A 27,471-nucleotide genomic window follows, 5' to 3' on the forward strand; every position below is an offset into this window, starting at 1 on the left:
AATATTGAGTCCGGAGGGCTGTAGGGTCCCCAAGTGGAAAATGAGGTGTTCTTCCTCCACCTTGTGCTGGGCTTCACTGGAACACTGTAGCAAGCCGGAGACAGAGATGTTGGCCAGGGAGCAAGGTGGTGCATTGAAGTGACAGGCAACAGGTAGTTCAGGGTCTTTTTTGTGAGCACAACGTAGATGTTCTGCGAAGCGGACGCCAAGTCTATGCTTCACTTCCCCAATGTAGAGGACACCACATTGTGAGCAGTGAATGCAGTAGACTAGATTCTTGGAAGTGCAGGTGAAGTGTTGCTTCACCTGGAAGGTATGTTTGGGCCCTTGGATACTGGGGAGGGAGGAGGTAAATGTGCAGGTGTTGCATCTTTGCCGGTCACAGGGGAAGGTGTTGGGGGTGATGGAAGTATGGACCAGGGTGTCCCGGAGGGAACGGTCCCTGCGGAAGGCAGACAAGGGAGGAGAGGGGAATATGTGTCTGGTGGTGGCATCTTGCTGGAGGTGGCGGAAATGGCGTCTGATGATCTTCTGGATGTGGATGCTGGTGGAATGGTAGGTGAGGATAAGGGGAACCCTATCGCTGTAGTGGGAAGGAAGAGAAGGGGTGAGGGTAGAAGTGCGGGAGATGGGTCGGACCCGATTGTGGGCCCTGTCAACAACGGAGCTGGGGAATCCTCGGTTGAGGGAGAATGTGGACATTTCGGAGGCTCCCTTGTTGAAGTTGGCCTCATCTGAACATATGTGACGGAGACGGAGGAACTGGGAGAATGGGATGGAGTCTTTACAGGAAGTGGGATGTGAGGATGTATAGTCCAGGTAGCTGTGGGAGTCGGTGGGTTTGTAATGGATATTAGTGGCCAGTCTATCCCCAGAAATGGAAACGGAAATGTCTTGGAAGGGAAGGGAGGAGTCAGAGATAGACCAGGTGAAAGTGAGGGCAGGGTGGAATTTGGAAGTTTTCCAATTCTCGACGAGAGAGGGAAGCAGCATCGATGATATCATCGATGTATTGCAGAAAGAGTTGTGGGTGGGGGCCGAAATAGGACTGGAACAAGGAATGTTCCACGTACCCCACGAAGAGACAGGCATAACTAGAGCCCAGGCGGGTATCCATGGCAAACCCTCTTACCTGAAGAAAATGAGAGGAGTTGAAAGAGAAGTTGTTGAGGGTGAGGACAAGCTCAGTCAAGCTGAGGAGGTTGGTGGTGGGTGGGGATGGCTCAGGTCTTTGCTCCAGGAAGAAGCGGAGAGCCTGAAGACCCTCCTGGTGGGGAATGGATGTGTAAAGGGATTGCACATCCATGGTAAATAGGAGGTGGCTGGAGCCAGTAAACTGGAAGCTTTGAAACCGGCATAAGGCGTCAGATGAATCATGGATGTATGTGGGTAGGGATTGGACCGGGGGGAGAAGACTGAGTCAAGGTAGGAAGAGATGAGTTCTGTGGGGCACGAGCAGGCTGAAATGATGGGTCTGCCTGGACAGTCCTGTTTGTGGATTTTTGGCAGGAGGTAGAAATGAGCAGTGCGGGGTTGGGAGACTATTAGCTTGGAAGTGGATGGGGGGAGATCACCGGATGAAATGAGATCCATAACCATGGTGGATACAATGGCCTGATGTGTCATGGTGGGGTCATGGTCCAGGGGAAGGTAGGAGAAGATATCTGAGAGCTGGCGCTCAGCCTCTGCAAGGTAGAGGTCAGTACGCCAGACAACAACAGCACCACCCTTATCGGCAGGCTTGATGACAAAGTCAGGGTTGGATCTGATTGCACGGAGTGCAGTCAGTTCAGAGGGAGATGGGCTGGATAGGCCAGAAAGTCATTTGGATAAGTACATGAATAAGAAAGGATTAGAGACATATGGGCCAAGCACAGGCAGGCAGGACTAGTTTAGTTTAGGAACATGGTCAGTGTGGACTGGTTGGACTGAAGAGTCTTGTTTCCATGATGTATGAATCTATAACTGAAATCCCTGGTCACACCATCTTTCTCCTTTGTGAATACAGATGAGAAGTATTCATTTAAGACCTCACCCACATCCTCTGGTTTCATGCACAGATTGCCCCTTTGGTCTCTAATAGACCCTATTCTCATTTCTGGGGAATGAAATCATCCTGTATGCAGACAATGTGAAATTGATTCAACTCAGTTCACGTTACATGGACCCAAACTGGAGGATTTTCATTGTTGAACAGACAGTAAGGAGCTTTAAACTCATGGTGATGGGAGGGTTGGGGGTGGGGTATTAATTTGGTGATGCGTTAGGCATGTCTGAATGCCCCTCGGGTGACCTGTTCTTCCACTTTAGGAATAGTGGCTCAAGCCTTGGTAGCCATTTAAGTTTGCCAAGTTTCGGTGCTTCAAAACCAAAGAGAGGCAGACACTGTTGGAGCAGAAGGTTGCGCACTGAGCCCCTCTAGCAGCCACTGCCAACCAATGCCCCTGGACCCAAACCCACGATCAATCTTAGTGCCCCCTACCCCCAACCCAGCTGCAGAGCTGCTATTCACCAAATAGGGGTGGCATGGTGGCTCAGTGGTTAGCACTGCTGCCTCACAGCACCAGGGGCCCAGGTTCGATTCCTGCCTCGGGCGACTGTCTGTGTGGAGTTTGCACATTCTCCCCGTGTCTGCAGGGGTTTCCTCCCACAGTCCAAAGATGTGCAGGTTATGTGGATTGGCCATGCTAAATTACCCATAGTGTTCAGGGATGTGTAGATTCGGGGGATGGGTCTAGGTGGGATGTTCTGAGCGTCGGTGTGGACTTGTTGGGCCGAAGGGCCTGTTTCCACACAGTCGGGATTCTATGATTCTAAGTCACACTGAATTAGAAATTAAAGACAAATATGACTTTCACAGTGGATAACTCCCAGAGGTGATCAATGGTGAAATCAGATATCTTTGAAAGGATTGATATGTCTTCAGATGAAAGCCTGAATTACAGAATTGATACAGCATCAAAGGAGGTCATTTTGGCCCATTGAGTTTGCAATGGCTCTTCAAATGGGCATTATTACCTCATGCTAAACTCCTGCATTTTCTCCATACCCTTTCTAAAACACTATTTCTATCCAAATGCCTCAGTTGAACCTGCCTCAATAACATTTCTAGACAATGCATTCCAGACTAACTACTCGCTGTGTGAAAATATATTTTTCACATTATCCTTGCTTTGTTCGCATATCACTTCAAATCTATGCCCACTCATTCTTTTTTCCTTTTACAAGTGGGAACAGCTTCTCCCTATTTACTTTTCCCAGCCATTCACAATTTCGAAAACCTCCATTAAATTTCCTCTCAGCCTTCTTGTATCCAAGGAGAACAGTCCCATCCTCTTCAAGCTATCCTCATCACTGAAATTTCTCCTTGGAACAATCTTTCAACATTATAGAGACAATAAAAACACAACTTGATATGATTTTCCCAGAAGAGGTAGGGAAGGATCTGAACACACAAAGTTAGGGAGTCAAGGAAGGGAGAGAAGTGAGTCCTGGGGAGTTTAGGGTTGAATGGGGGTGAAGCAAATTAAGAGTCAAATATGGGATAGAGGGTTGATTGGGGGATAAGGGGAATTGACGGGCATATGGGGCAGGAGTGAGTTCCAGGTCAAATGTATAGGAGGGAGATTGACAATTTTGGGCAGAGGGAAAATTAAGGATCGAATGGGGCAGAGGGGAAATTGAGGTTCAAATAGGGGAGGTGGGGGGGGGGGGGGCGCGTGGAAAGGGGAAATTGATGATTGAACAGAAGAACGAGAATTCCACGGTCAAATGGGAGTGCAGGGCTTTGAATAACATGATGGCTTTCCTTGATTAACAATTTCTTTCTGCAGGCATTTTCAATGAATCAAAACTGGTGGAAAGTTGAAGTAGCAAGGATATAAATGTAGCCCAGTTTCATTGGGATTTATACAATTTGTTCAATGTGATGGAGAGTATATCAAAAGGGCAAAGACAGTTCATGAGTATAAGCTGGAACAGTAACAATTTCACATCACTGAATAATGAAAGACAAACGGAAAGACAGACTGAACAATGAGTGTTGGCCAGGCCAGGTCAGGTTACTCACTCGTACAAGGTGCAGATGGAAGGTCAGAAGCAGAACGGTAATAGTTGGCATCACACTGGCAGAAGACAGCAGCCATCACATCAGAGTGACTGTGAAGAGGACATTTTGCACAGAGCTGGTCTCCAGAGCTCGACTTGAAAAACCCAGGCTCACAAGCTGAAAGAAAAGAAAACGTATAACTCAGCATTGCCCTTTGACAAAACCACCAACCACTTCAATTAGCTTTTTGGATCAATCACTGAACACTTTCTGCTTCAAAAGGCTGTTACGTTTTCATTGATTAATTAACATATTCTCAAAGCTGTAAAGCTGTAGAGATTTGGGAATAATTTGTAGCTCCATTCTGTATTTAAACAAGCAGCTGATTTCATCAATGATTGTTTAAATCTCTGAGGAGTTTGGTTTCTGCAAACATGTGAAGAATTTGTAAGTTACTGTGGACCAAGCAAGAAGTTGAAAAGTAGAGTGTATGAAATAGGCACATCAGCAGTGTAAATTCAAACAATTAGGAAAACAATTCATTCAGCTACCACTTGTCAAGAGGCAGAGAGTAGATTATCCCAGTCTTGAAACAAAGATTGGAGAGTTGCAGCGCCATTAGAGATTTTACTCAGTTTTCCTGTACTCATGGTTTAATAATCCAACAGTCAAGGCCACCAAACCACAAAAGCCTATGTACTGAAATTCTTTATATATTTTTATATCTATTTTTTATTCTTGTTCCATTTTCTGCTCTAGTAGAAAGTAAGCATAGGACAGCAGGAAGAAGGAAAAAAAATCAACCTAATGGGATTAAATATCTCTGTATGAGCCGGGGGAAAACTCAAGGAGAAACCACAGAGGCACACCCAGAGGAGGAGGCAATAGTGTACTGATAATGACACTAATCTAATAATCCAGAATCCCAGGCTAATGTTAAGGGAACATGGGATCAAATCTCACAGTGGTAGGTAGTACAATTGGGCTTCAGTAATATTTAGAATTGAATCTCATCCAGTTTACTAATAACCTTTGGCAAAAGAAATCTGGTCTGGCTTACTTGTGGTTGCAGCAATATGTAACTCCTAACTCTGAAGTGGCCTAGAGAGCCAAACAATTCAAAGGCAACTAACAATAAGCAAGAAATGCCAGGCTTGTTAGTGACATGCAACATAAATTCATAGTTTACCAAAGACCAATCATGACCCCACCAGTTAGAACAAAAGAACAAAGAAAATTACAGCACAGGAACAGGCCCTTCGGCCCTCCAAGCCTGCGCCAATCCAGATCCTCTATCTAAACCTGTCGCCTATTTTTCAAGGATCTGTATCCCTCTGCTCCCTGCCCATTCATGTATTTGTCTAGATACATCTTAAATGATGCTATCGTGCCCGCCTCTACCACCTCCGCTGGCAACGCGTTCCAGGCACCCACCACCCTCTGCGTAAAGAACTTTCCACACATATCTCCCTTAAACTTTTCCCCTCTCACCTTGAAATCGTGACCCCTAGTAATTGAGTCCCCCGCTCTGGGAAAAAGCTTCTTGCTATCCACCCTGTCCATACCTCTCATGATTTTGCAGACCTCAATCAGGTCCCCCCTCAACCTCTGTCTTTCTAATATAAATAATCCTAACCTACTTAACCTCTTTTCATAGCTTATGCCCTCCATACCAGGCAACATCCTGGTGAACCTCCTCTGCACCCTCTCCAAAGCATCCACATTCTTTTGGTAATGTGGCGACCAGAACTGTACGCAGTATTCCAAATGTGGTCGAACCAAAGTCCTATACAACTGTAACATGACCTGCCAACTCTTGTACTCAATACCCCATCCAATGAATGAAAGCATGCCGTATGCCTTCTTGACCACTCTATCCACCTGCGTTGCCACCTTCAGGGTACAATGGACCTGAACACCCAGATCTCTCTGTGCATCAATTTTCCCCAGGGCTTTTCCATTTACCATATAGTTGACTCTTGAATTGGATCTTCCAAAATGCATCACCTCGCATTTGCCTGGAGTGAACTCCATCTGCCACTTCTCCGCCCAACTCTCCAATCTATCTATATTCTGCTGCATTCTCCGACAGTCCCCTTCACTATCTGCTACTCCACCAATATTAGTGTCATCTGCAAACTTGCTAATCAGACCATCTATACCTTCCTCCAGATCATTTATGTATATCACAAACAACAGAGGTCCCAACACGGATCCCTGTGGAACACCACTGGTCACAGTTCTCCATTTTCAGAAACTCCCTTCCACTACAACTCTCTGTCTCCTGTTGCCCAGCCAGTTCTCTATCCATCTAGCTAGTACACCCTGGACTCCATGCGACATCACTTTCTCCATCAACCTACCATGGGGAACCTTATCAAACGCCTTACTAAAGTCCATGTATATGACATGTACAGCCCTTCCCTCATCTATCAACTTTGTCACTTCCTCAAAGAATTCTATCAAGTTGGTAAGACATGACCTTCCCTGCACAAAGATCTAACTGGAGTAATCCCATTTTCCAGTTCTTGGCTCATAGTCTTTGAGATTATGGCAAAACAAATGAATATCTAAATGCTGCTTGAATGTTACACGAGTTTCAGGCTCAACTGCCCAATCAGGCAGCAAGCTCTAGATTCCCACCACCCTCTAGGTGAAAAGATGCCTCTTCAACTCTGCTTTTAGCCTTCTAACTTTTACCTTCCTTCCTATCCACCCTAACTATGCCCCTCACAATCTTATATATTTCTATTGGGCCCCCTTTCAACCCTTGTTGTTCCAAGGAAAAGAACCCAGGCTTATTCATTTTTGCTCATAGCTCAGACCATCCAATCCAGGCAGCATCCTGGAAAATCTCCTCTTTAGCGTGATCACATCCTTCCTATAATGTTGTGACAGTGCTTTAGTTGCGGTCTAATCACTATTTTATATCACTATCTATTCTATCATAACCTCCCTGCTATTTATCCTATGCCTTGGCTAATAAAGCATATCATTGACCTTCTTAACCATCTTACCTACTTTCCCTCCTATTTTCAGGATATGCAGATCAAGGTCCTTCTGATCTTCAAAACTTACCAGCATCTTACTTTTCATAGTATAATTTATTGCCTTGTTAGCCCTTCCCAAGAGCATTACCTCACACTTTTTCACATTGTATTCTATTTGCTACTGCTCTGCCAGCTGACCAGTCAATTGATATCTTCCTTCAGTTTACAGCTATCCTCCTCACTATTTATCACCCTACCAATTTTTGTGCCATCTCTGAATTTCTTGATCATACCTCTTGAAGTTCAAATCAATAATACTGACTATAAACCCCAGCTCCAAGCCCTGTGGAGCCCCACTGAAGACAGACATCCAGCCACAGAAAACATTCCTCTACCATCACCCTCTGCTTCCTGCCTCTCATCCAATTGTGGATCCAATGTGGCACTTTGCCTTGGATCCGACGGGCTCTTACTTTCTTGACCAGTCTGCCATGAGCAATCTTATCAAAAGACTTGCTAACGTCCATGGAGATAATCTACAAGAATTCCTTTAAAAAAGCTGCACTCAATTTTCACCTCAGGTGGGTTTTTAGATGGGTAAGTAGCTCAGCACTCCAGAATGTCCAATTCCAGGTCTTTATTTAAATTCTACTGACCAGCCTCTCTATGTAGAGCAAGTGGAATGTCTGTCAGATAAGGTAGAGCAGAAAATGTTGCAGTTCAGGTGGGATTGGCTCTTAGTCACAGAGTACCAAACTGAATGTAGCTTTTTAAAAGAATTTTTGTGTACAATCTCCATGGACTTCAGCAAGTCTTTCGATAAGATCACTCATGGCAGATTTGCCACTTCACCAGGTTTAAGATTTGGGGTTAGTGAACCCAGCCTATGGAAACAGAATCCTTTCGGTTGTAAAATAAACTGAACTCTGAGACTTTTCTGACCTGGGCTTTACTTCCTGCTTCTCTCACCTGGTGTGAAAGGTACAACCATTTCCCCCTCAGGCTCTCAGTTAAAAATGCAAACAGGGCCCAATGATATCAGAACAGGACGTATGTGTTTGGTGGCTGTTCTGGGAGACTGCCTTCGCTGCCTGAACAGATTAAAACTGAGAACAGTGAATGGTAAACAACCTGGATGATTTCAACGTCCCTCCGTGGGTAGATAGGAATGAAACTGTGCCTCTCATGAGAAACAGCATGTTGCCCTTCACCACAGAAAGCTTCAACAATAAAGACAAACATCAGGGAGAAAGAAATTTCTTTCCAGTTCCACAAAACAATCGATCAAGCACCTTCTATACACTGGCAGCATGAACATGACACCTGGACAGGTACTGGAGGAGAAGCAAGCTGTTCCCCAGGGTTTTTGATCACAGCAGTTACTATAGCAATCAGACAAAGCCTTGTTTTGTCCTAACTTGTGGCAGTTTTAAACTGAAGGTATCTGTTGTGGTCAGAGCAAAATTGCACAGAACCTTTTTTTTGTGCTTTGCAACATTACAAGTTGCAAATCTCAAACCGGAGTTGAAGACCTATGATAAGCGATAACTGGGCTGTTTGCATCTGTCTGGTTGCTGTTTTAACAACCCTCGATCAATTATTCATGAAAACAGTCCAATTATTTAAACTTCTGAAAATAATTAGAAATAACGGGTGAGAAGAAATCACTGACAGTTTGATATGTGATGTGTGGAATTGAAGAATTTATAAAGTTTCTTAACGCATCTCCATAAGGATATGGGGGAGAAGACTGAAAAGTCACACATACCCAAATTTAAGCATCAATTCAGAGATAAAATGGTTGGCGAAATCAACCTCAAAACATCTTTCCCCTCTGAATACAGTTTATTGATTACTTTTTTTTAAAATCTATTTTCTCATCAACGTGGTCAGCCATGTTATTACACACCTCTGATGTCAGTGGTAGGTAAGTTGTTGGAGGGGATTCTGAGAGATAGGATCTACATGCATTTGGTAAGGCAAGAAGAGATAAGGGATAGTCAGCATGGCTTTGTGTGTGGGCAATCCCGGTCAGGGAATGCAAATTCATCTGGGATGGCACAGTGGCTCAGTGGTTAGCACTGCTGCCTTACAGCGACCCAGGTTCGATCCCACTCTCGGGGTTTGCATGTTGTCCCTGTGTCTGTGCAGGTTTCCTCCAGTTTCCTCCCACAGTCCAAAGATGTGCTGGCTAGGTGGATTGGCCATGCAAAATTGCCCATAGCGTTCAGGGGTGTGTAGATTATGGGGGAATGGGTCTGGGTGGGATGCTCTGAGGGTCAGTGTGGACTTGTTGAGCCGAAGGGCCTGTTTCCACACTGTAGGGATTCTATGAATCGTGTCTCACAAACTTGACTGAATTTTTGAAGGAAGTTAGATGCAGGTAAAGTGGTAGACATTGTCTACACAGACTTTAGCAATGCCTTCATCAAGGGTCGGCATGGTAGACTGGTTAGTCAGATTAGATCATATGGGATCCAGGGAGAGCTAGCCAAATGAGTACAAAATTGGCTTGATGGTCAGAGACAGAGGGTGGTAGTATAGGGTTGTTGTTCAGACTGGAGGCCTATGACCAGCAGTGTGCTGCAAGGATCAGTGCTGGGTCCACTGTTGCTCGTTATTTATGTAAATGATTTGGATGAGAAAACAGAAGGTATGATTAGTAAGTTTGAGGGTGACGCCAAAATTGATGGTATAATGGAAGAAGGTTATCTAAGAGTACAATGGAATCTTGTTCAATTGGCCAAGTGGTCTGAGGAATGGCAGATATAGTTTAATTTAGATAAATGCGAGGTGTTGCATTTTGATAAAACAAACCAAGGCAGGACTTATACAGTTAATGGTATGGCCTTGGGGAGTGTTGTTAAACAAAGATACATAGGGGTGCAGGTACATCATTCTTAACAGGTGAACAGGGTGGTGAAGATGTTTGGCACACATGACTTCATCGGTCAAAGCATCAAGTACAGGAGTTGGAACATTATGTTACATCTGTAAAAAACGTTAACATTGATAAAGCGATATTTGGAAGACTGTGTATAATTCTGGGTCACCCTACTACAGGAAGGAGGTTATTAAATTGGAAAGGATGAAAAAAAAGTTTTACTAGGATGTTAACAAGACTGGAAGTTTTAGCTATAAGGAGAGGCTGGATAGACTGGAACATTTTTTTTTCCTGGAGCGTAGGAGACTGAGGGGTGACTTTATAGAGGTTTATAAAATCTGAAAGGCACAGATAAGGTGAATTGCCAAAGTCTTGTGCCCTTGGTAGAGGAGTCCAAAACTAGAGGACATGGGTTTAAGGTGAGGCAGGAGAATTAAAAGAGAGCTTACGGGGAAACTTATTCACATAGAGGATGATGTATATATGGAATGAGAGGAAGTAGTAGAGGCATGTACAATTACAACATTCAAAAGACATTTGAACAGGTACATGAATAGGAAAGGTTTAGAGTGATATGGGCCAAATGGGACTAGTTCATTTTAGGAAATTTGGTTTGCATGGACAAGTTGGGCCAAAGTGCCTGTTTGCTTGCTTGATGACTCTATGACTATGGAACAGGTGGGACTTGAACCTGGGTCTCTTCTATTTAGGGGTAGGAACACTACCACTGCACCACAAGAGCCAGTTTATTGCCTACTCAGTCACACAGCTCATTCCATAAACCTGTTCCCACTTTTTATTTTATCAATTAAATAAAACCTATAAAATTCTGTCAGGAACAGAAAGGGTAAACACAGGAAGGGCATTCCTAATGACCAGAGTGTTCAGAACCAAGATCAAAGTTGAAGGATATAGGTAGGCCATTTCAGACTAAGATGAAGAGAAATTTCTTCACTGAGAGTGGTGGACCTATAGATTTCTCAATGTAGAAAATCAAAACATTGAATATTTCAAGGAGAAATTGGATAATATTCTTAGGGCACGGAGATCAAAAAGGCTATGGGGTGAAAATGGGAAGCGGATAATGAGTCAGATAATCATACTGAGTTACTGTGTAGACTTGATGGGCTGAATAGCCTGCTCCTGATCCTATTTTCTTTGTTTCTATGTTAATTCTAGTCAAGAATCATTTAAGAATTTTCATCATCCCAATGGGACTCTCCTACTCCAACTGAGTGTGGAGTATTATCATCGCTTTGGGAATCCCGTGTTAAGTAGATGAACAACATGTCCCACCTCATGGAGCTAGCTTTGACCACAGAGCAGCTCAATGCTGAACAAATTGGCCTGAGAGGGGACATTGTTGTTCAACTAGATTTTGCTTATCTTATTAGATTTGGAGGATCTTGTGAAGACATCGCTGATGATATTTCTGCAGTGCTTTGAGATGCCTGCTGTTGGCTGTCCAAGAATTTGAAACATGTAGGAGTGCAGAGATTACCACTGCAACGTAAACCATAATCTTTGTCCCAGGTTTGATATTCTGATCCCCAAATTCTCTTTTCATAAGTTGGCTGAAAGCGGAGCTGGCACATTGAGGGTGATATTTAGTTTTGTCAACAACTGCCTTTTAGTGAAGTCAAAATAGTCTTTACTCAGGTATCCACATTGATATTTACCTTCATGCTTGCAGTTGTGGATATCAATGCCTTGTTACCGTTTGGAAAATAACTTGGCACCTGAAAGCTCACCTCTACATACCTGAGACCCTTTTACAATTAACAAGTGATTGAAAAATGCTTTCCCACCAAATTTTGGATTTCTCCCTCTGAAGATAGTGATCCAGACTAATCATGTCCCAATACCTCATTCCAATAAACCTGGATGGGTACTGAATCTGATAGGCTACATAAGTCACTAGGGACCACATTGAACTGGAAGGAATAATAGTGTTCTATCATTCACTTAAATACACCTTCCAACAGATCAGAGACTGAGAAACTTGCTCACACTAGCTAGGAGCAGTGATGTTAACTGTACTTCCTATCTCCCATCCCTTCCCATCCCCAGCACAGAGAATGGACCCTGAGACCACCATGATTTTACTGGCTCACTACGACACAAGAGTGTTCTACACACACGGTATTACTTCCTCAGAGGTAGCCAAGATTGTTTCACAGTGCAAAACTGCACAGAACCTAGAGTGCGGCTTGTTTGTCAAAGTTAAGGAGTCTGAGGAGCTACAGAAATGAAATTGGTCTCCTGTGGATCACTTGCAATCTGGATTGCTCCAGACTTTCATCAGTTATCTAGTTGGTCCTTGCCTCAATATGTCATTGCAGAAACATCACAGAGATAGTATTCAGTTCAGTCTCCAATGACAAATCTTCAATGAAGACCTCAATAATTGAAGCGCTTCAGGAATGTCACTGGAAGAGATACTTTTCTGTTCGTTTCACCATGAATACTTTCAAATCAATCTGTTCAAAGATTCTACTACACTGCTGGAGTACCTCCTGGCTCAAAGGTAGAGACACTACCACTGTACCACAAAACACCCTGCATCATGTCACTGTGAATAGCACGGCTGTTCTTTGTGACACCTTCATTTGTCTAAGCACCTACCAAATTGGACATAATGTGCAAATGTCAGGGTGGAAGTCTTCACCTGATGAAGGAGCAGTGCTTTGAAAGCTTGTGATTTTAAATCAACCTATTGGACTATAACCTGGTGTTCTGTGACTTGTGACCAAATTTGGGGTGGGACAATATTCTTTTTACCATTCTAGAGCCTCTTATTGAGCTGAATCAAATGGAGATATCAATAAACATCACTTAAATTAATTGAACTTAATGAAGCTAGAATAAAGAGGTAGAGTGTTTACAATAAACAGGATACTCTATGTAAAAAAGATGGTTTTGCCTTAGGAAACTGAAGATAGAAAAAGTATTTTCATTATAATTATTGGTGTTGTGTGACCTTTGAGCTTGCATTTTCCCCAAGTCAACCGATTAACTCTGATCTCTATGTATCTACTGCATAATTCATAAAATAATGACTACATTATCTTCAAACTGCAATGGGAGAGTGTGATTGTAAATGAGTGTTTGCTTTGACAACTTAATCAAAGCAATTTAGTCACATTGTCTTTTGCTTAAAGGATTTGCTGATATTAAATACTCCTTAAATTGGTAATTCGTCGTGCAAACTCAAGTCTAGTCAGGACTTTAAAATGCTAACATAAGATTTGAATCAGTACTGCAAATATGGATCATAATATTGAGGCAAATATTTGGACGACATATCGGCTTCTGGAAGAGTGTATGTTTCTGGTTTTAAAAGCTTGCTTGGCAGGTTACAAGTGCACCTACAGAAACAGCTGAAAGAGATGGAGTTAGTGACTAGGGAGCACTGTGTATAGCAAAGATGGAAGATAGTAGTTTTAGTCTTTCCAATATTTAATTGAAGGATGTTTATTATGCCCAGTGAACAAGGACTGAGTCAAATCAGGAGAGTGGAGGTGGGAAAAAGTGGTGATGCAGTCAGGTTGTATGTCATGAATGACCTTGTGGAACTTGATAATACAGTGTGGAGCTGGAGGAGTACAGCAGGCCAGGCAGCAGCAGAGGAGCAGGAAAGCTAACGTTTCGGGACAGGACCCTTCTCCAGCCCATTTCTGAAGAAGTGTCCCGACCCGAAACGTCAACTTTTCTGCTCCTCTGATCCTGCCTGGCCTGCTATGCCCCTCCAGCTCCATATTGTGTTATCTCTGACTCCAGCATCGGCAGTTCTTACTATCTCTTGTGGAACTTGATATTGTGTTTTCATGTGATGTTGTCCCCAACACTGATCACTCCTGGAATGAGGGAAAAGAGTGAACTTGAATTTATATCGTGCTCTATTAGGACCAGAAAATGGTTTCCAAGATCTAGTCACTTTGTTAGCAGAAACACAACAGTAAACTGTAAATGGCAAAGAGTCATTTATAGCAAACATGCAGAGTGACCATCTGATCTGTTTGACATGAACGGGAGAAGGTTCACCAGGATACCAAGACAATTGTTGGCTCTTTCACAGATAGTACTGAGGGATATTCATCATTCTACCTGAATCTCCAGCTGAATAGAATGGAGCCTTTGTTTAAAATGACACATACTTAAAAAATGGCACTTCCAAAAATAAAACTTTCAATCACTGCTGCATAGAAGTGACATGACCTTTCAACTCCAAAAGAGGATTTTGCTTTCCATTACAGACAATATTTCTACTGCAAGATGACTAACAGAATTCGATTTTCTTTTTGTGCTTCTGAATTTCATAGTAAAATATTCTTTCTCTCCACCGCACCTCCACCACTGCACCCCCACCCCCCCCCCGCCCCCACACCCCTGCCCAGCCTAGTCTGGTTTGTCAACCCAATTAGAGGAACCTCTAACCATTGGTCTCACACTGATGAACCAGTCTCAGCATAATTGTCTCACACAAGTGCCCACGCAATTATTTAAATGGTGAATATCCTGTTACAGTGCAATGTCTTTTTGTTTGACATGTTCTTTTTGACTCAGAGCAAGAGGTTTCAGTCTGCATGCTGCAGCAGCTGTGTGTTTTGTTAACTGCTGTGTCAGTCAACTGGATTGCATAGGATCCTGTATTAGGGAATGAGTTGATATTTTGACAGTAAATACCAGGCCTAAGTATTAAAGTGCAATCTGTATGTCACATATGCACAAATATAAACAAACCGAGGACCTCTGGTACACTGTCCCCAGACATATCACATTGTCATTCAATTATCCACCCAATACAATTTGATCCAAATTGAAAGTAATTGATGTTTAGAATCAACAAAGTGAGCTGAAGTGATCAGTCATAATTCAAATTTCCCATAGACAATCATGAGGTGAAGCATGAACAGTCTAGTTTCAATTGAATAACAAATAAATTCACTTAAATAACATCAATCACTTCATTAATCTACAGAATACAGAGAAAAAGAAAAAAAAGTTCACTGTTACCAAATCCTTACAAGCAGTATCAGCATAGTTTACTGGCCTGTCCATCCCAGAGCACATAGAAATAGAGACTAGATTAACAAGTACAAATTAAGCCTTCTCAGGTCAAAACATTGCAGATTCCTAACAGGCAGACAACAATGGGTGGAATTTTCTGTAGGACAATTGCTCTAAGTAAGGGGTGAGATAACTGGTCCTTTGATTGGACCATCTAACATGTGACCTATTGAGGATGCAGTCTCTGGCTGAAGTACTGATGGGAGCTTGAGTTTTGATGTTGAAGGAGGGTTGTGGCAGTACAACATGTTAAACATTGATGAACAATACCACACTGGCTCTGCCCTGTCACTCACATGTAATGAGAAGAATATGACAAGAAGAGGTCAAAGATTAGACTCTTCCCTGAGACTCAGGTGAACCAGCTGGTGGCTTCTGGAAGAAAAGAATGTTATTGTTTGTATTTGGGATTCTTAGCTAAAGTAGAAAGGAACTATTTAATATTCCATTTTTAAAGTAAGATTAATTCTGCCCAGATAAAACCCAATCATTCACAAGTAGGAACAGCTTGTATTCAAATAGAACCTCTCTCAGGGCCCCACAGTATTTTACAATTAAGTACTTTTCTGTTTTAAAGTTGAGTCACTGCTCTTAACACAGGAGTACTTGTTCATTAGTTGAGGGATAGAGAGGCGGTAAACAGTAAGAGAATTCCTTGGCTATGGTTGATTTGATGCTGTGTGACTTCATGGTGTTGATTTTGTGGATTCCCAGGGCAACTCTCCTCTGACTGGGTCTGTCTTGCCAGTGGGACAGGGCATACCATGGTGGCTGATAGGACAGTCTTGGTCATTGCTTGTAGGAATTTGGTAAGAATGATTTTTTTTTCTTATTCTTTGATGGATGTGAGCATCACTACCGGGGTCAGCAATTATTGCCTATCCCTATGTTCCCTTGAACTGAATGGCTTGCCAGGGGGAAGCAAAAACATTATTAAAATCTATTCATCTGAGTGTGAAGGAAACTGACAACTAAACAGTCCAAAGATGTGCAGGTTAGGTGAATTGGCCATGCTAATTTACAGTTGGTTCTGCTACAACGCGATTCCATCGGTGCGCGGAGGAGTAAACATTGACAATGCGTGATTGTATCACGGGCTTTGTCATAAATACGTACAATGTTAGCACTGAAAGAGTCTCCGCGCCAGCATCACATGATAATTTCTTCGGCTTTGTCGTGAAGTGCTTTCTGTGACAGCCACAATATAACCTCCTCCCCATCAAGTCATCTTGACATTTTTTTCAAGGTAAAGTGTTAAAGTTACTCTTATTATTAGTAGATTTGAATTAAACATTTATTCAAATTGCACTATCCTTTGTGTTAGGCTTTTGAGTGATTTTTGAGGGATTTTGAGTGATTTTTTTTTAGTGGTCTGCCCCTAACCCCATTTTTCCCCATAGGCCCCATTATTTCTATAACACGATTTTCTATAATGCGATGTGGCACGGGAATGCAATTATTGCATTATAGCAGACCGACTGTACCCATAGTGTTCAGGGATATGTAGATTAGGTGCGTTAGCCACGGGAAATGCTGAGTTACAGGGATTGGGTAGGGGGATGGGTCTGGGAGGGCTAGTGTGGACTTGATGGGTCAAATTGCCTGTTTCCACACTGTAGGAATTCTAGGGAAGTCTTCCACCATTGGCTGCAGAGTTAGGAGCACACGTTTCCAATGTGGCATTTTTGTAAATAAATTTAAAGCTCGGTTTAAATCGACTTCTGACCTCTTCCTTCACCAACTGGCTGAAAAAGAGGTCTAACCAACCTGAGCCTGCAAAGGCCAGAGTTCTTATTTCTGTTTGCCTTTTTTATTTCCAAATCATTAGTTTGTTCACCTTGTTTGAATTTCCTGGTTCAGGAAGTTTTGAAAACAGATTATCTTATTCCTGTTGTCAAGGGGAGGTGGATAAAATCTAAAGCTGAGATCTGTTCATGTCAGCAGCTTCAGTTCTCTGGAAATTCATGGGAATGTGAATTGAAACGTTCTGGAACATCCACATGCTGAGATTGAATTTTTAGAGTGGGAACCCAATGGAAGTACATTCGCAATGGTCTGGTACTGTTGTGACCCAACAATCATGCAGAATTGCTGCTCCAGAGAAGGCATAGGGTCACCATAATAGGTTAAGGCAATAAAATCCCAAAAAGAAGATAGGGAATTCAGTGGGTGAAAGCAGCCCAGCAGCCAATAAATTAAGAAAGCAGACCTGAGGGCCTTACCTCTACCTCCAGAACAGAAAGTGAAATAACTCTTCAGAGGCCCGTATCCCAACACCATTCACCCTTTATTTATAAATGCATAGCCTTTGACAACAGCACAACCCCTTACACTCAGGCACTAGAATGCGAGTATCCTTCATATTCACCCTTTTATATCAGTCAGGGCTCCCTGATTAGACCAGATTAATAGCCTCAATCAGGGAATTTATATTCTATGTTGTCCAACTGGCTGACCTCATTACAATCACTACAGAAAGAACACCAGGAATTTGAAGAGAAAACTGCAGGTCGCAGCCTGGTATTCTACATACATGTCATTTGGGTGGATTTCTTTGGCTTTGTTCGATTCTGTGAAGTGTGACTGACACGGGAGTTAGTTTTAGCAGGGAAATGTGGAAAGGAGCCATGTCCCTGCCCACCTTGAAAATCTCACTCAGGCCCCAGTGCATTTTAAAACTTTCTGTAAATTCCTGACTGGTCTGATTTGCATATGTCAAAATGCCAGCACCACAGCAGCTCGGGTTTCATGGGTTTCCACGTTGAGTGCACTTTGGGTAAATACGATGTGGAGTAGCTACAGCAATTGAGCTTAACAATAGAGATCTGATTGAAACAGCTGGGAAACAGCTTTATTGTTGTGTTTTTTTTCAGTCATTCTGCTTATATCAGCTGTATAAATACTATGACTACAAGAAAAGGTTGAAGTCTCAAATTCTACTGCAAGTAGCTCATCTCCAGTCTTCCCAAGCCTGTCTACCAACAACAAGGCACAGATCAGGAGTGTGATGGAATATTCCCCACTTGCCTGGATGGGTGCAGCTCCAACAACACTCAAGAAGCTCAACAGCACCAGGAAAAAGCAACTGCTTGACTAGCACCACATCCACCAGCTTCAACATTCACTCGCTCCATCACTGATGCACAGTGGCAGCAGTGTGTACCATCTACAAGATACACCACACAAATTCATCAAGGCTGTTATAACAGCATCTGCCACACCTTTGACCACCTCCATCTAGAAGGACAAGGGCAGCCGATAGTAAGAGTGACCACTGTACAGTCCTTTTGGAGACAAAATCCCACCTTCACACTGATAACATCTTACACTATGTTGTGTGATACTATCACCGTGCTAAATGGGACAGACTTCGCACAGATCTAGCAACTCAAGATGGTGCATCCATGAGGAGCTGAGGGCCATCAACAGCAGCAGAATCATACTCCAATACAATCTGCAACCTCATGGGCCAGCGTATTCCCCATTCTTAACATTACCATCACGTCAAGGATCAACCCTAGTTCAATGGAGAGTAGAGGAGGGCATGCCAAGAGCAGCACTGGCATACATAAGAATGAGGTAGCAACCTGGTGAAACTACCAAATGGGACTACTTGTATGTAAAACAGTATAAGCAGCAAGTGTTAAGCAGAGCTAAGTGGTTCCACATGCAACAGTTCAGATATAAGCTTTGAATTCCTGCCACATCCGGTCATGAATAATGATGGACAGTTAAACAATTCACTGGAGGACGAGGCTCCATAAGAATCCCCAGCTTCAATGATGGAAAAGCCCAACATATCAGTGCAAAAGGTAAGGCTGAAGCATTTCCTGCAATCTTCAGCCAGAAGTGCTGATTGGAGAATCCATCTCAGCCTCCTGCAGTGGTCCCCAGCAGTCCCCAATATCACAGATACCAGTCTGCAGCCAATTCGATTCACTCCACATGTCATCAAGAAACGGTTGGAGGCATCGCAAAAACTATGGCCCTGACAACATTCTGGCAATACTACTGAAGACTTGTGCTCCAAAAATTTTGCACTCTTACCAAGTTGTTCCATTACAGAAAGATCACCGGCATTTACCAACAATGTGGGAAACTGCCCAGGCATGGCCTGTACACAAAAAGCAGGACAAATCCAACATGGTTAATTACCATGCCATCAGCCTACTCTAGCTCTTCAGTAAAGTGATGGAAGATGTCAATAACAGTGCTATCAAGCAGCACCTGCTCAGCAATAACCTGCTCAGTGACGTCCAATTGGGTTCCAGAGAGCCATTCAGCTCCTGACCTCATTACAGCCCTGGGTCAAAAGTAGACAAAGACCTTGAGAGTGACTGCCCTTGACATCAAGTCTGCATTCGAATGGAGTGTGGCATCAATGAGCCCTAGCAAAACTGGAAATTACTTGGAATCAGACTTGTAACTCCAGTGAAGTTATACTTGGCACATAGGAAGAGGGTTGTGGTTGTCAGTCAGTCAGTCATCTGTGCTCCAGGACATCTTTGCAGGAGTTCCTCAGGGTACTGTCCTAGGCCCAACCATCTTCAGCTGCTTCATCAATGACCTTCTATTTATCACAAGGTGATATTGGCTGATGATTGCAAGCTTTTCAACACCATTCACGACTCCTCAGACACTGAAGCAGTCCATGTTCACATGCAATAAGATCTGGACAATATCCAGATTTGGGCTGAGAAGTGGCGAGTAACATTCGTGCTACACAAATGCCAGACTATGACCATCACCAATAACAGACAATCTAACCACCACCTCTTGACTCTCTCTAATATTATCTCCTATTGGCCTCACAGTTACAATCTGAACTCTGTTCTGGCTGAGTTCTTAATTAGCTCCTTGTCAAATTTAGCTGGAGAATTATTTTAAAAAATTCTTAAAATAAGAGCTAAGTCATTCAGACGCGAAATTAGAAAGCACATTTTCACACAAGGTAGTGGAAACCTAGCTTCCCTTCTCCAGAATATTATCAATCCTAAGAAAAATTAAATTTCAGCAGGTTTTTGTGATGCAAGCATGTCAAGGGGAAATGAATAGATAGCAGAATGGATTGGAGGGACTGAAAAGTCTATTCCCAATTCCATTAAATTTTGGATTCCAATGAAGATGTCATACATATGAACTCCATGACACCCATGATCTTCCATCACCTTCTTGTGAAGTGTGAGATGGCCTGCCTTTAACAGGAATGATTACTTGAGAGGATGGCCAGCAGTTCAGAAGTGTGAGGTATGGATCAGCTGGAGGAAGAGCAATGAGAGTGTGTGTGTTGAAGTGTGAGGGTGGGATTTTTGTATTCTGCCTGTAAGTATTTGCTGTTAATGGGGCTGGTTACAATGATATAAGATACTGAGTGCTTGCGTGGACTTTGGAAAGCATTGAGAGACATATCTGCTGCCTCTGAGAGCAAGAGGAGAATTCCCTATCTGCACCCACAGTTTGTGTGTTATGTCAGCTGGGTGGAGTCAATGTAACATGAACATTAACCCTTACAGAATTATTACCTTACACATCAAATGAGAGAGTCTCACATCTTAGTCTGAGTACCGTGGTTGTGGTTGATTATGGTGTCTGAACACTTCTCCAGGGAAGCCCTCTAATGAAGGAATTGAAAGATTCTTAGCATGATTAATATTCTTAACAGCCCATCACAAAAAAAGTCTTGTTGTTTGAGGGGGTTCATCTAGACCCAATGCATGCCAGGGTCACATAGGGACCAGAGATCTGGTATCTACTAATTGGATCAGTCAAGGGCATACTACTATAAAACCAAAGGCTCACTTCTGCCCACCCTGGGGAAATAAATACATTTTGTGTGGCACAGCTTGGCAGTCCAGAGACTGATAAGATTTGGCAGTTTGCGTGCCTGTAACTCCTGTCTCTAATGGCGAAGGTGACATTCCTGACACGCACACAGCCTGCAGTGTGTTCCCCCTTAAAACTGATTTTCTAAAGATGGACCTGGAAGATCAGGGTTTGAAATGTTATGTGTCCAGTGCCATTCCCATTGTCTTACGGTTGACAGTCTTCGAAAGAATGAGGGGTGATTGATGAGGCAGGAAAGTTATCACAGTGCAGCATCTGAGCTAAGACCTGTTGCCTCCGCACCTGGCTGTCTCCCAGTCACCTACTGAAATTGGCTGCTGTTTTAAAATCTGAGCACCAGTTAATTACAACTGGTTTACACAACATGCACACTACTCCAGGGATTTTATAAACTGGTTAGCCAGAAACTCATGTAACTATCTTTCCTGGATCTATTTTTGTAAAAATAATGGAACCTCATTGCATGATATTTCCTCCTAGAATGATATGGAGAATGTAGATCAATGTAAATTATGTCTGTACCACATTGCCTTTACTGTGTCAAAACTTTCAGCATTAAAATTGCACCAGGCTGCAAATAATTGTCTGTGTTTTTATATGGCTGCTTTGTACAGCAGTCGTTTTTGTGATGTCATGGAGATAGTAGACTATAGATACCAAGTAATCCAATGCCATGGTATGTTAGATCAATGCACTAACAAGTCATTATTTCTTGACTAAACTGTTAATGTTGCTGACTGTGTCACTTTTTATTGATGTGGTATGGAACTGAAAAAGAGGATAATGTGATTTCTCTATCACTCAACAACAGTGTCACATCAGAGTTACAGCGCTCTTTCATGAGATAGCAACACAGGAATGCAAGTGAGCGTTGAGACAAGTTCAAAGCTTTCATTCTGGCTTTTGTAAAGAGTTTCCATTCCTCCACTCACACAGACACATCCTCCTAAAGCCACAGAGGAAAGTTTGTAATTCTTTGGATTAGTAGAAGCTGATAACGAGACACAGAGGAGACATTCAGCCTTGCCAGTGTCTGTCAGTACAGGGAAACAACTCAATGAGGATCTCTTTGGGTCCACAGATGAGCAACTTACAGCACAAACCTCGTTAGACTCGTAACATAAACGTCAATTCACAGTGCATGCATACACACAGACACACACATACACACAGACACACACACAGACTCAAAAACACATATGCTCTCATGCACACACAAACATTCATGCACATACAGACATGCACATGGACACACAAATACAGGCAGACACATATATGTACACACACATCATGCCCACACATACATTCTATGTGCATGTGTGCATCTCTCTTTACTTTCAGCCATGGCTGATCATAAGATAGTAAATCTTGGTAACATGATTAAGGAAAGTGCCAGGAGGGGAATGTGACACATTCTTATCACCATGGCATATCTCCTGCAATAGAAACTCATTACAAGATCACCCATTGAACAACAAAATCAGCCACAAATGCCCAGCTAAGAGCCACTTTCTTCGTCTGTCAGAATTTTACTGGCACTTGTAAAGTTTGTCACATGGGTTAACCTTTTAATCACCTTATGGTTGTTTCAGGTTCACAGAAGGGACACTAGCTGCACCTCACCCACACCCCCTGCAGCTACCATGTCACAGGTGAAGGTCACACCCTCAAATGGTGGGATTGCAGTCTGATTGCAGCACTGTACAAGGATATTTCCTGTTTTCGCATGTGTTGCTCCTCGTCCTGCAACTTCAACAGTAACCATTGATAGTGGCGTTGCTGAGTTTTCAAAGTTGATTTGGCTAACAGATCTATGGGGCCAAGTGGACCTCAAACAGACAGTGATCCTAGTGATGGGATGTCAACATGTTGGTGCTGGTATAAATTTTACCATCAAGACAACTCTCCCCCCACACCACTCTCCCCACCCATGCATCCCCTCATCCTCTACGCCCCTGCCGGCTTTTCTTCAAATACAATCATGGGATCTTTCCAATCCATTTTCAATAGAAAATGAGGATTAAATTTCACCTAAACAGAACAGTATCTGCAACAGTGGAGCACCCTCTCTGTACTTACTTTCTGACAGTGCAGCACTCCTTCAGCATTGGCTAATGATGCTATGATCTCTCCGTGCTAACCCACTTCTCTGTACTGCCTAGAGTTTTTGTAAGGATCTCCAGTCTAAAGAATGTTAAGTACAATTTTCATGTACCACCATTCTACTTTTGCTTCATCTATTCACTTGTAAGTGGGTTTATGAAATGATCAATTATTTCATAAGATCAGCCACTTACTAAAGGTGTACATTATTAAATATTCATTTTAATATTTTACAGAAAGGTGATGAATATAACAAATGTACGAGAAAGATTCCTGATGGTTCAGACTGGAAATCTAACAGCATTTGGTTATGTCACAGTGAAGGGAAATATATCTTCCCTGAAAGATGTGTTGAATGTACAAAATCAATTCTAAAATAAATTGTTGCTATCAATGACACATGTTTCATTGGAGAAATAATTTTGTAGATGTGGAAGATTCATGCCTGTATATTTGATATTCATTGACAATGCAGCATGAACACTACACTAAGCCAGCCATGTCAAGTTTGGTTATTTTGAGAGACCCTCTCATACGTACAGAAGATGTTTCCACGTGTAGGGGACAGCAGAACTAAAGGCCTATAAAAATAAGACCGTCACTAATAAATCCAACAGGGAATTCAGGACATCCTTACCCAAAGTGCAGTGAGAATGTAGAACTTTCTCTCAAACATAGATGCTACCTAATGAAGGAGGAAGGATTCATCGGTTATATTGACTGGGACAAATGAGAAATGGTGGGAGGAAGATTGAGTGCAGCATAGACAGTGGAACAGACCAAATGGTTTCAATGGTCTATTCTTATGCTGTAAAATTTATTTAATACCCTTCCTCCAGTCTCAGGAATTAAACTAGCCGATAAATGTGAACGCACTTGTAGTCATGGTGATGTGACTGTGTAAGATCCTGCTGGAGTGGGCAAATCAACTGAATGTTCACCTCAATCTCAAGAAATATTATTCCTGTTCTCACTGTTGAACACATCTAGCTGCCTGTTGTACAATTAATGAGTAGTGTGGATGGGGGTGGCTGTGTGTTGGGGTATTCAGTCCGACACCCACAAATAACTGGCTACCTAGTAAGTCCAGGTGGAAACTGTGCATGTATTCCTCTAGCGAAGTTCATTATGATGCCCACTGACTCTCAATGCTGCAGTTCACATGTGCAAGCGATCGGAAATAAATCCATCATCCCTGGGGCTGTAAATTAGCACCATTCTATCTTTCGGAACAGTGAGAGAACATGAATAGCATACTTAACAGATAAATGAGTCATGACTGACTGCAGTGTCTGTGCATGTCAATGTCGTTACAACATGAAACATAACACGGATGACTAAGTAAGATTTAAGAAGTCAGGAAAAACATAAGGTTTTTAAGATGATACCATCATTCATGATATTAAGCACAGAACAAATGGATCTCATCCCAACTTATTTTTGTCCAGTTTGTTGCTGAGGTTTTTGTTCTACTATCATCCCAATCCTAAATCACTATAACATACAGAACTTGGTTGGGTATCACAGATTCCTGTGATGAAGATTTGACTTCGTGTCAACCTGCCCAGGTGAAACTATTTCCAGGGACTGTTTTGGATTTCACCACTCACTTGTCCCTAACCCCTCCTAACCTTCCTCCCCATCCCTGTTAAACATGATTGTAAGATAAAGATTAAGCAGACAGAAATCAAATTTGTAACGCCTCATTTTCCTCCTTTGTACAATATTCTTTCCTCTCTATTACTTCAGAGAATGATCTCACCTTCTCATTCTATCTTTATTTTAATGTAGAAGACTGGAAATTAGCTTGGAGGCAGGGTTGGAATGATATTCATTTAGTTATTATTATTTATTTAGTTATTTTATTTACTTATATCTGATTTTTAAAAATAATTATCAGCTGCAGTGACATACTAAACATGGCCCATTGCATCTAGTACCTGCGATATCCCAGAAAGGCTGCAGGAGAACTGGGGATGCCTGTTGTGCTAGGGCTTAAGGACCCTGCAGCAAGCTTGCAATGATGTCACAGAGCTGCTACTCGATGGGTATGAATAACACAGTGTGGGCGGAGTTAAAATGTTGGCTGTTGGTTGAAGTCTAGCCATGTGAATGACGAAGAGGGAGAATCATGTGGAGCACATTGACAAGCTTTAAATAGTAGAGTCTTTCGGATGGTTTTTCAAGAACACAACGGTAAGATTAGAGACTGAAGTACCTCTGAACAACACATTGTAGGAGTTAGTACTCATGGTTGTGGGCTCAAAATCATGAAAAAAAATGCCTTCCCTAATTCTGCCTTGACTTTTCTTGCCTGGGTGTGGTGTAGAACAGGCTAAAAGCATTCTTATCACTCATCACCAATGGCTTGAATGAAATTTTGGGTGCCCTAAGGTCATAATAGACACTAGTAGAATAGAAGTATTTTTGTTTTCAATATTTACAAGCATAATGAAATACTAGCAGTTATAGTTTACTCTAAGAATTCAATGACAGAAGAATGTCATTGCGCAAATTTTGACCCAGATATTTCTAGGAAATTCTTGCTTCATTGTCCTCAGTAAGAATTCAGGTTAGACCACAAGAATCCGTTGGAACAAGGAATCAGTGTCAAAATTCTGTACTCTTGAGATTTAGTTATTATGCTTATACTTTCACTTACCTCATTCCCAAGCAATACAGAAATGTCCCTACACTCCATGTCAGACCTGATGGAGAAATTATAATAGAAGTATAATTTTTAATGTGTCACTAGGGGTAAATTAAACTGTTGCCAATGTTTCTGCCCTGCTTTAGTCTTAAATTGTAATCCTGACATTTTCAGTTCCCACGAGACAGTTATCACTCTCGTAGGTTCATACTGCAAATTATAATTCACAATTCAAATGACATGTGATTGGCAGATTCTTATTTTATCAATCCTTTTTCATTTCCATGTGCTATATCTGATTGGTATTTCATGAATCACATGCAAATGAAACTAACCTGAAACTGACCCAAATGATATCAGAAAAGAGACAGCAACAATTTGATTCCTGAGAAATTGTGCATTTTCTCATTAGATAAGGCAGTTCATAGAATGAAATAATTAGAAGTGTTTACAATCGTGGAAGAAAGAAAGAGGGTAGATTGAAGCAGGCTGTTTCCAGTTATTGTGGTGTGGAGAATGATACACTGGGGTTACAAGACAAACATCAGAGATTTATGAGAGAGTAAAATTCTTCACTAAGAGAGTTAAGACTCTGGATGCTCGGATTAGAATGTGAGGATGAAACTGTCACTATTCCAAATCAGATTGGATATATGGATAGGGGAGAAGGGATGAAAAGGGTCAAAGAACAGGAAGGGTAAATATGATTGGAGTTCAAACCCCGTAGGATATGTTTGCTCAGGTGGAGGGTAAATGCAGTCACAACCTCGTTGCTGTGTTGTAACTTAGCAACATTTAGTTGCATCATTTTCTGATCATCACTTCTGGAAGATATTTAACTGCCAACTGGTGTAATGTGATTTTGTAAAAAAAATATAAAGCAGGGAGAGGGCTCTTGTAGCGCAGTGGCAGTATTCCTATCTTTGAGCCAGGAGGCCCAGGTTCAAGTCCCACCAACTTTAGAGGTGTGTAATAGCATCTCTGAACAGCTTGTTTTGAAAATATATACAGAGCAGGGAGTTATAGGTTCAAGTCCCAAACTGCTTGCGTATCGACCCTCGGTCAGATGGTCTCTGCCTCTGAATAATGAAGAAATAGTACATTCTCATCTCTGGGTGTCAGCCAGGTGAATGTGTGGGTCTATTGGGCAAGGACAGGATATTTTGGATAGATCAGGGTGGTGAGGACTATGGGATCAGCAGGTAGATAAAATTAAATTACAGATCATGACCAAATTAATCAGTTCAAGTGGCTGAATGGAATATTACTGTTTCTCTGACAGGACTGTGCTTAGCTATATCACATGTAGTTCAATAACAAGGTCTGCAAGCACTGTATATATCAAAAGATGATGATGCTGAGCTGCACTGATTTTTTTGCTAAACCATTTCACAGGACATTTAATCATTGACCATGTTGCGGTGGGCCTGGAGGTACATGGTCAGCAGAGAAGACAATTTAGTCAGCAGATTTAGCCAATTTTTATGACAGTCTGATGGCTCCACACTCACTGCAACTGATCTTAGCTTTTTTTTTTAAGGATTTATTTAATTAGTCGATCAATCCACAATCTGCTGTGATGCGGTTTGAACTCATTCATGGAATTCAGTAACATGACTACAGAGCTACAACATTCAGCAGCACAAGCCTGTGCTACACGGTGAATACACTGCACCATCAGCCTGGGGTTGTCTTTGCTGTGGACAACAATTCCTTTTGATGGAGCATCTTGACCAACACTGAATGAACCAAGCTCAAAACGCAGTATTTGGTGCTTTGGTTGTTGTTTATCGTAGATGGTGGTGGTGGCAGTGCTGGTATCGTGCTGGTGGTAGGGTGGTGGTGGTATCATGTTGGTGGTGCGGTGGTGGTAGTGTGTTGG

General features: G+C 42.3%; 1 protein-coding gene across 1 annotated transcript in view; it reads right to left on the reverse strand.

The window, feature by feature from the left end:
* epha8 (eph receptor A8) overlaps positions 1–27,471 on the reverse strand; it is a 416,521-nt gene that overhangs the window by 159,860 nt on the left and 229,190 nt on the right. The window contains exon 4 of the mRNA XM_048615051.1: positions 4,070–4,225. Coding sequence (XP_048471008.1) covers positions 4,070–4,225 — 156 coding nt within the window. The remainder of the gene's footprint in view (positions 1–4,069; positions 4,226–27,471) is intronic.

Source organism: Rhincodon typus, chromosome 31 (genome assembly GCF_021869965.1).
Source record: "Rhincodon typus isolate 14 chromosome 31, sRhiTyp1.1, whole genome shotgun sequence".
In the NCBI taxonomy this organism is placed as follows: Eukaryota; Metazoa; Chordata; class Chondrichthyes; order Orectolobiformes; family Rhincodontidae; genus Rhincodon; species Rhincodon typus.